The sequence below is a fragment of the Syzygium oleosum genome, unplaced genomic scaffold, assembly GCF_021117445.2.
Source record: "Syzygium oleosum isolate NSW1041296 unplaced genomic scaffold, Sole_v2.1 Sole_v2.03, whole genome shotgun sequence".
NCBI lineage: Eukaryota > Viridiplantae > Streptophyta > Magnoliopsida > Myrtales > Myrtaceae > Syzygium > Syzygium oleosum.
In genome coordinates, this window is record NW_026607487.1 from 9,840,287 (window position 1) to 9,849,742 (window position 9,456).

At 41.1% G+C, this 9,456-nt stretch overlaps 1 protein-coding gene across 1 annotated transcript; it reads right to left on the reverse strand.

Moving 5' to 3' along the window:
- Positions 1-166: 166 nt before the first annotated feature.
- LOC115689905 (pumilio homolog 12-like) lies at positions 167-6,468 on the reverse strand. Its single transcript, XM_030616090.2, has 7 exons — positions 6,204-6,468; positions 3,515-5,196; positions 3,228-3,390; positions 2,095-2,258; positions 1,701-1,959; positions 702-814; positions 167-603 (listed from the first exon to the last, which is right to left on the reverse strand). Exons 2-7 carry the CDS (start codon positions 5,113-5,115, stop codon positions 594-596), a joined length of 2,310 nt encoding a protein of 769 aa, XP_030471950.1. The 5' UTR covers positions 5,116-5,196; positions 6,204-6,468; the 3' UTR covers positions 167-593.
- Between the last annotated feature and the right edge of the window lie 2,988 nt (positions 6,469-9,456).

Below are 9,456 nucleotides of genomic sequence, written 5' to 3' on the forward strand. Positions count from 1 at the left end.
TACTGATATAACTTTCACCGCATGTTGCAAAGTTACGCAAAGTTTAGCCCCGACATCGGTGCCGGCAGCTTTAGGTGAAGGATTTACTTCCGGGCATTACTCAGATGCAGACCAAACACGATTACTAAACAGTTCGATGATGTCAGATCGACGATACTTGGGGATGTATATCCATCCACCAATGCATTTGCTATTAAATGAACAAAGATCTATAACAGAATTATACGAACATAGCATGTACAGAGATCAACATAGGTCTAGGGCACGAAAGCCACTAGATCAAAAGAACAGAGCTCCGCCCTGCATAACTTTGAAGGTACTCTACACCTTTACAATTCCTTATTTTTCTGTGCAAAACTGCTGATCTACGCTGGAACCGTGCTAGAAGCTCAGCTTCACAGGAGTCCGACGAAACTTAAAAATGATGTGTATGGACTAAGGAACAACAAAAACTTCCAGCTGTTGCTTTACAATTCTTGGAACATATCTTTCTCGAAGTCCTACTCGAAGGTTACAAAATCTTGAAATGAGACGTGCCAAGTTGATTGCAAGCTCTCCTTCTGCGCTCTTTCCAGAGCTTGCGGATATCTCAGTCAATCATACCTGAAAGTCGTGAAAGCTTAGCTGTTTCACTGGAAAGATAAAACCAAGAGAATTTTGCAGATACATGCCCAACTAAGGTTCGGCAATTGGAACCTTACCATCGATAGTTCTTCAAGGAGGGACATGAGAGGACTTTCTTGCCATATGGGTTTGTCCGAAGCACAGGAACGTGGGGCTTTACAGCATCCACAAATGCAGCTTTAAGAGCTCCCTGCTCGAGAAAATGAAGACACGATCCACGGGTTATAACATTGCTTCTTCCTATTAAGTAACACCCAACATATATCTACCAAAAAAAAAAGTAACACCCAACATGTTGTTTTTCTTTAAAGGTTATGCTCTATTCAGAAGAACTCGTTTATACTGAAAAAAGCAGCAGCATGGACATTGAATAAGGGATGATCCCACCCCGAAGCCAAAGAGCAATTTTGAATACCTCCAAAATAGTGGCTGTCAGCAAGTTCCATGTATCTCAAGGATTGCAGTTAGAACAATAGTAAACCTTTAATTCCATTCACCAAGCACCCAAGTGAACTCCTACCAAAACTGAGAGGCTTTTTAAAAATTTCGCCTTTCATACATAACAAGATAACTTCTGCTTTATGAAGCCTCTGTTTCTGTACCAAGAGGCTTTTTAAAAATTTCGTATTCCATATATATTCATCTACTTTATGAAGCATCTGTTTCTGTCCTCCTTCCATTTGCCACAGTTTCACCATTCTCCCCGCACTTTTTGCATGTTCATCCTCCCCACTTAAAGCATGACGACAATATTTTAGAAACAGACAAAACAGACACTTACACATGTTTTGTAACCAAAATGTTAACAAAGCTGATAATACAGCTCAAAAAATTCCTAAAACCATTTAAACCAAGCCACACAGCCCAGACAAGCAAACAGAAGAGCTATCAATTAAGGCCCAAGACGAAACTTTTCAAACTATAACAAAACAATTAATACATATATCAGACCAAAAACCCGATGTAGTGAATGAAGAAAGTTTCTTGATTCATATAGATGGAAAGAAATCACTTATTTGCAAGGATCATGAAACTAAATATAAGAAGGCTCAATCTTAAGAAGGTATTTCGCTGACCTTTGATTTTTCCAGTGCAGCTTGGATGACAAAGTTGCCAAAAGGGTCTTGCATGATCTGAGCTAACCGAGGATCATCTATCAACTCTTGGATAATGCGAGTGCGATGTTCTTCACCAGCAAATTTCAGACATTTCTCCACAACGTTGCTGCTATATTTCTGCATGGACAAGTCTCCGTAATTGCCATCCAATTGGTCAAGTATATCTCTTGTTGCATGGGGCACATGAAGCTCAAAAACAAATTGCACTACATAGTTCCTGCAAAGGGAAAGAAAAGAGAGATGTAAAAGAGCACCTCCCGTGAGGTAAAACAATCATAGCATATTTTGCAGCAAGACCTTAATTACATGATAAATTTTAAAAGGGAAAGGAAAGAGAGATGTAAAAGAGTACCCAAATTGATCCTGTGAAAGAATTAGAGCATTGGATGTGATCCCACAGATCAGATGGCATTTCTGCTCACCACCAGAATGACTGAGGCACTTCTGAAGCACACAACAGCCATGGCGGTCTGTAGCCAGCTCGAGACAATTAGCAGCAGCAGCTTCAAAGAGGAACTGCAGAAGAAACAACAAGTGCTCCATTAAATATTGCAAAATCCCTTTAATGTGTATGATGTTGCATTCAGAAGAATAACAACATCAAAGGATGCAGTCGCATCAGAGTGAGTAATGGAGGACTACATTTTCATGCAAAGCCAATCCTTTATTGAAAATCCAAACATGAAAAAGGCAAATTCTATCAGAGTAAGAAATATGCAAGAAAAAAAAAGGGCAAAACATGAGAAGAAGCTAAGAAGAACTGAAAGCAGAAATTATCAAAAACAGGCAAAATCTTTCCATCATGCATTATCGATGACATCAACATATACTCTTAACCCCAAGACAAATTTTAGAAAGCAACTCTGCAAATAGAGGAATGAAAGCAAATTGAAAAACTATCAACCATATATTACAGGCAACAATCTTCAAAACATAACGAAGTACATGGTGCTTTCACTCATGGTGAGCCACCTAAATCCATGACAGGGATACAGAGTTCACTTTTGAAATAATGCTTTCGATTATTGGACTTCATGATTAGAAAATGGCCTTTGAAATGTGACCTAGCATGACCTGAGAAGAAGTTTAAAGAAATATTGCACTCAGAAGATTCGCACCACCAACTATTGATAAGCACCATTTTTCTAGAGCAAATTGTAACCTAAACTGCAACCTAAGTGTTGACTGTTGAGGATTCTGCTTTGACAAAAGCTATTAAAAACAGAGCTGAGGAGTTTAAAACTGAGAAAAAGAAATATGTCACAAGAATCATCAAGTTAATTGACTACATGTAACTCCAACTTATCCAAACAACTAACTGGTGCTTCAATCATCTTGCTCCACATTCTCGTGGAATTGGCAAGGTAGAAGCTGAGTTTTAAAACATGCTGACACTTGGCCATTTGGAAAAGTAAAGCGTCAGATTGATGCTGCAAGCACTATGTGATCAAGAGGTTCCTCAAAAAAAAAAAAGCACTCACTGACCTCTTTGTACTCCAGTGGTAAGTAGCGTAGGCAGTGCTGGGCGACATGATTACCATTCGTGTTTTTCATTAAAGTAACTATACCAGGATTTAGGGCAGAAACCACAACAGAGAACTCCTCTGCAGTTTTAAGGGTCTCAAGAACCTTTTGAACAACTCGGGTCCTGTAGTTGACAAAGACAATCAGAACACTGAGTGGAAGTAAAATCAGTAATCACAAGCACAAACTAGCACATGTGGGCATATATATATAGAGAGAGAGATGGGGAGAGGGCGAGAGAGAGAGACCCATGCATATCACATGAAATGTGAATCAGATCACCCGGTCTCCTAGTGATAACATGGAGTATTTGCATTCTCTGATCCTCATCACACACTTCCAGCAGCTTCTGGACTAGGTAATTGCCAAAAGGATCTGTCATCAGCTCAACTATATGGTCAATAACCTCAGAAAATATCTGCTCAACATCCTTTCTTGTTCCCTCCGAGAACTTCTTTTGGAGAAAGCGGCAACCATTTTGGTCCTTGGCCATAAGATATATTCTTCCGCTGACTTCATCCAGACTGTTACACCTCTGCAACCTCAGATCAGCACTTCTAAGACTGGCTGTATCAGGCAAGGAACCCCATTGGCTTAAACTCTCCGATCGAAAGCATCCAGTACTAGGATTGCACAGGTTGTGCAAGTGCTGACCATTCAAATTAACTCTTCCACTCCGGCTGATGTGGCTGAGTAATTCATTTCCTCGGACAGAGCCAAATTTCAAAGCTCTTAATGCATTTAGGCCACATGATCTTGTTAGAATCTTTTCTGGCACAACCTGTTGGGAGATTCTTCCAAAGTTTTGCACAGAATGGACATCTCCAGAAGAAAACTCGACATGTGGTTGCTTACACTGCGAATTTCCACATGAGCGTAAATATGGTCCCTGCTTAGATTGTTCAAGTAAGTGAGCCATTGGCATCTCATAATGTGATTGACAGGCATTTTGATTCACTGCCCTAGTGGTGAAATAGGCATCATCTTGCACAGCATGCTGAGAATCAAACTGATGGCTATACAAGTGCTGTAGATACAGCTGTTGCTGATGCATACTGTGGAAGTGTTCCTCCTCTACATTTCTGCAAGGAAATTGAGACTCGTGGATTTGTCGTGGTGAATAGAAGGAAGAGAATTGAGATTGCTGATTCGTGAAATAGTGCGGCTTATTAGGAATCATGGGAAACTCTTGGGTTGGGATAGGTACATTCGGTAGGAGAGAAACCCCTCCGCTGATTGGCACTGCAGCAGCATAATTTTCAATTGGCTGGCAAGTACCAATTTGTCGCCCGCTGTGAACTTCGCCATTAACTTCAACTAAATTCGCATTCTGTTTGCCAAACTCTGTGCTACGATACTTGTTAGAACCATAAAAGCCACCGTCTTCTGATTGCCATACATTGTTACATAAGGACTCTCCGGCCAGATCATGAAACCTTAAGCTGATAGGGTACTGGCTTCCTGAGCAAATGGCATCATTTGGCATGGTTATACTATTAGCCAAAGGATGATTAACAGCTTCCGATGTCAGTCCATTGGAAAAGTTCAATTCTGCAAAAGCAGATATGAAGGATTGGTCATCTGGCAGCTTCCTTCCCTCCATTTGAGCAGTTTCGACAAGTGGCCGCTGAACTTCATTCATCGACACGTGCAGACCCCCATTAGTTGAATATTTCTCACTTGAAGGCCCTCTGCAGGAATTGACAAGTATAGGCAACGAGCTATCATCCAAACATGCCATTTTCAGTCTAGATTCCCCGATGTGCGAATCCCCAGAGGTGGCGTTAGGAATCTCACCGAGAAGCTTCTCGAACTCATCAAACTCTATTTCACGTTTGCCTTCCTCCATTTGCAGCTTCACAAAGTGTGAAAAATTCCTTTGCAGCAAACAGAGAGATTCACAAACAAGCGAGTGCGTCCATGAAGAGAGCTACAATGAATCAAATTTTGATTGTTAAAAGGAAATCCTACTAAAATACAAAATCAGTAACGAACCGAATGACACTAGCGGCTACAAAGTTGCCAGCTAGTGCAGCTGGTAGAAGTCCCTTTGCAGTTGCTGCCAAAGTTCTACTGGAATTGAAGATATGAAAATGGAAGGGCTACAGCAATTTAGTAGCCCGGCATTGAACAAATTTATTTCGATATATAAAAGACACACGAGTTCGATGCAGGAAAAAAATAGAGACATTTTATGATTCACGTCCACGAAACTCAGAACACCGCTGTCTCTTCGAATGAGAAAACAAGAAAGATGATGGCAAAGCTCTTGTGCAAAATCTGACTACTCCTAAAATTTTGCAATACAGAAAAGAAGAATCACCATTTTCAAATAATCACACTGTTCTGTCGTTTCTCCAATGCAGCGAGGAGTCTTGACAAGAAGAAAATTTTTAAAAAACACTGTTCGTCGTATTAGCTGACACTGAAACAAAGAATTTAACGGGAAATTCAACACAAACCAAAGCAGGACTAATCAGGCAACCATCCTCCGTCAAAACCAACAAAGACAAAAATCGAAGTACTATAAAAGCCAAAACCCCCCCAGTCCACAATCGAGCCAATAAAACACGCCAACCCAGAATTACATTACAAGCATCAGACTGATCAACCCAAATCGCAGAACATTTTCTCCTCGATTCTTACGTCCAATGTGCCCGGAAAAAAAATAAACTAAACGGACGACTCAGACCCCACAAAAAAACCAACAGACGGAACGTGCTAAAACCCCCGCAAAACATCGACGATCAGGCCAAGATTGCGCAAGAAACCGTGATCCCCGCATTGCCGCCGCAGAGACACGATCCAAAACCAAAAGGGTGTCGCCAGAACACGAGGAACAGAATCAAAAGGCGCCGAAAACAACAATGCAGACACAATCAGGGCGGGGGGGGACCCCGTCTGGGTCGACGCGCGTGGGAATCAGTGAAGGCGTACCGGTTTTTAAACAGGAGAAGGTGGTGGTGGTTCCAACATTACGAAAAGACGCATTCTTTTTCCTCGGATTCGCGAGAGAATCCTCGAAGAAGACGAAAAGGGTTTCTCGCGATGTGCACAGAGGAGAGGAGAGGAGGAGGAGAAACGCAAAGAGAGTGCGAAAAGTGATACGCTGGTAAGGCGGCGTGGAAGAGTTTCCTTTAAAAGAGCGAATTTTAAAGGGGGGAGAGGAAGGGAAAAAAGATTTTCCAGAGATTGGGAGAGAGAGAGAGAGAGAGAGAGAGAGAAACTAGAGCGTGTGCGTGTGTGTGTCACTGGCGTGTCGCCAAGAAACGCGAAATCGAAAGCCAAAACCTTTTCGAGCAGCGCACGCAAAAAAGAATGAACCATCATCGATCTCGTGCATGGGAGGGGGATGGTGATGCTGGAGGGGCATGCTTTCGTTTTGTTTCTGTGCCTTCGTTTGCTGTTGGGTCCCCCTGTCACTCTGCCTTTTTTGTTTGGTGGGCTTTTTCGATTATTCTAATGTTTCTTGGTCTCTTCCGTGAAATTGGCCTGTGTTGTCTTTGTTTTATTATATTCCTTCTTCTTCTGCTCACGCTTTATTTGCAAAAGGGCATTCTTTAGTGCCTCGGACCGACGTGAAGTTAATTTTCTTGATGCCACGAGCATACGGTTTCCGCCGCTCCCCGTCGGGAGCTCCGGTCTTTCGAATAAAAGGGAATGGCTCGATTGGACTAATTTGATAAATTTTAATACTCCATTATACTTTTTGCTAATTTTGGGACTCAGTTGCGCTTTTTGAAAGTTTTAGAATTTAATTGTAATTTCATGACAAGTTTTAGGACTTTCGATACACTTGTCCCTATAATTTGTGTGAGCTTTACTTATTCTCTCGAGCCTACACGGTAATGGAGAATATCAATTTTTCGCCAAAGGGACGGAATATAAGCATTTTATTATCTGAATTGGACCGAAATATTCATGAAGTGGAAAAGGCATGGATCATTCGTATTCAAATGCTTCTTGATTAAGGTTATCACAGAGACTCTTCTTTTGTCGATTTCATTAACTCTAGAGAGTGCAAAGTGTTGGTCTAACCCACGACAAGTCTTCATAGGATTTGGCCGGAACGAATAATGTAATGGACCTAACTTTTTGGTTCCTGTTTTTTTTTATCTGTGGTTTTTGGCAGGGCCTAACTAGACACTAGCTCGACCTGCTTTTAGACTCCACGAAAGTCACCTTTCTGTACCACTTTATAAGCTCTTTTTTTAATACAATGACCAAATTGATGCACATTGCAATTGCTTGTGTCGCAAAAAATGGCGAAACAAAGAAAGAAAGAAGAAGTCACCGTAATTAAGGGCGAGCAAGAAACTGGTAATCGGACTTGGCAAGATAAGTTTAAGCCTTTTGGATCCGTGTCTTGTACCGCTGTATGACGCGGAAAATATTGAATTAGATAAATGCCTCGATCAAATTTGAGCTAGCAAGGTCATCGGATATAGTCTTCGTGCTCGGTATCACGCTTTAAATTCGAACCCAAGTGTATTCTTGCCGTATACCTCCCAAATCTAATGCGGATTACCAAATCGAATTTGTCCTTCCGGAAGACAAAGCCTTTTTTCGATCCGGTCACGCTTAACTCATCGTGTAATTTGGTGCTTTATTGAACTTGTCATGTAACTCCTTTGAAATTTCTAAGAGAGAGTAATGAATGGGAGTGGAGTTTAAGGTTGCCCTTAAATGTTTCGACCCAAGTTTCAAGCAGTCAAAAGGGTACTAAGTTTCGAGTTTCAGAAAAAAAAAAAAACCCACCACACCATGGCATTAATCCTCCTACTAATTAATCATAATTTAGAAAAGGAAATTAATTTTTAATTAAAATTAGAAAATTTCAAAGGGTCAATAATCCATATCTCAACAAACAACATCGGACTCACTCATCGACTAATCCGCCAAATCCTAAATCTAAACCGACGTGGACAAGAGGATTTTCGCCGTTGCGATTGAAGTTTGATTCGGGGGAAATCTCCCCTCAATCTCTTCTTAACAAAATTAATGAATTTTCTTGCTCTTCTTTTTCCAAATTAATGAACTTTAAAAAACAATTAAGGACCGTTTACTTATATTTGTTGAAATATAAAATAAAAGAAAAGGAGAAAATTCCAATTTGTTGGTCACCTTTTGGTTTCACAATATGTTTGTTATTCGGGGGCTATCTTTTTGGTTTCGACTGGAGAATCCCCACGGAAGCGAGAGAGATATGATCCCGACCCTGTATTTTTTTAACCCTAAGCGACATGTATTGTGAACCCGAAGGAGAATCAACTTTTGACTCGGACCTCATCATAAATATCTTTGACCAAAAAGCAAAAACAAAATTTGAACCTTTTGCTCTTGACTGACTCGACCATTGACTTGCTTTTGGGTTCTTCCTCCACCGTCCCAAAAGACTCGTGTAAATGGATCGCCATCCAAAAAAGAAACGTATCAAGAAAGACTTGGACCACGTTTATCTAAGCATACGTATCAAGAAAAGAAACGATTTTTCAGATTGATCGAGTGGTCAGGAGATTGATCTAGATGCATGAACTGAACCCGTAAAAGATCGGATTGTTCGCATCGCTAGCTGCAAATAACTTCCGCAAGTAGACCACCCGAGGGTCGGACTTATGTTTGTGTCTTACCTAATCTACGAGGCTAATGCAATGTTCCACGGCGTTCTAAGATGAACTTTCTCTAGCTGTGAGAAAAAAAAATGACATGAATGAAGGGTGAAGTAGTATCCATTTTCCCAACTTTAAGCATGCATATTTATTTTTATCATAAGCGATTATCCACTGACTGATTTTTTCAGCAAAACCAAACCAAATGCGTGGAAATCTGGAAAATTAATTCGCAGGAAATGCCTTCGCCCAAACAAGCTCATCTTTAGTTCTATCGTGTTTTTGTATCGACACGGCATGAAGAGTTTGCTCCAATTGGCAATGGGCCCTTGGCCACGTAGACGGCTCTTCGCTGATTGACTAAAGTTCCCATGCCCCGAGTCAAGGCCCAAGTCGCGCAACGACTAAAAATAAACCCCAACTTCGTCTCTTTCTTTCCGTGGACCAATCGAACTTGACCCTTTTCCTTTCGGCAACCTCCCTCGGAGGGTTTCGGAGAGATTTCTGTTTCGCGTCATTTTCGTTCTGAAAATTACTCAGAAGTTGTGTCCATTTGGACCATGTACCGCAAGACAGTGACG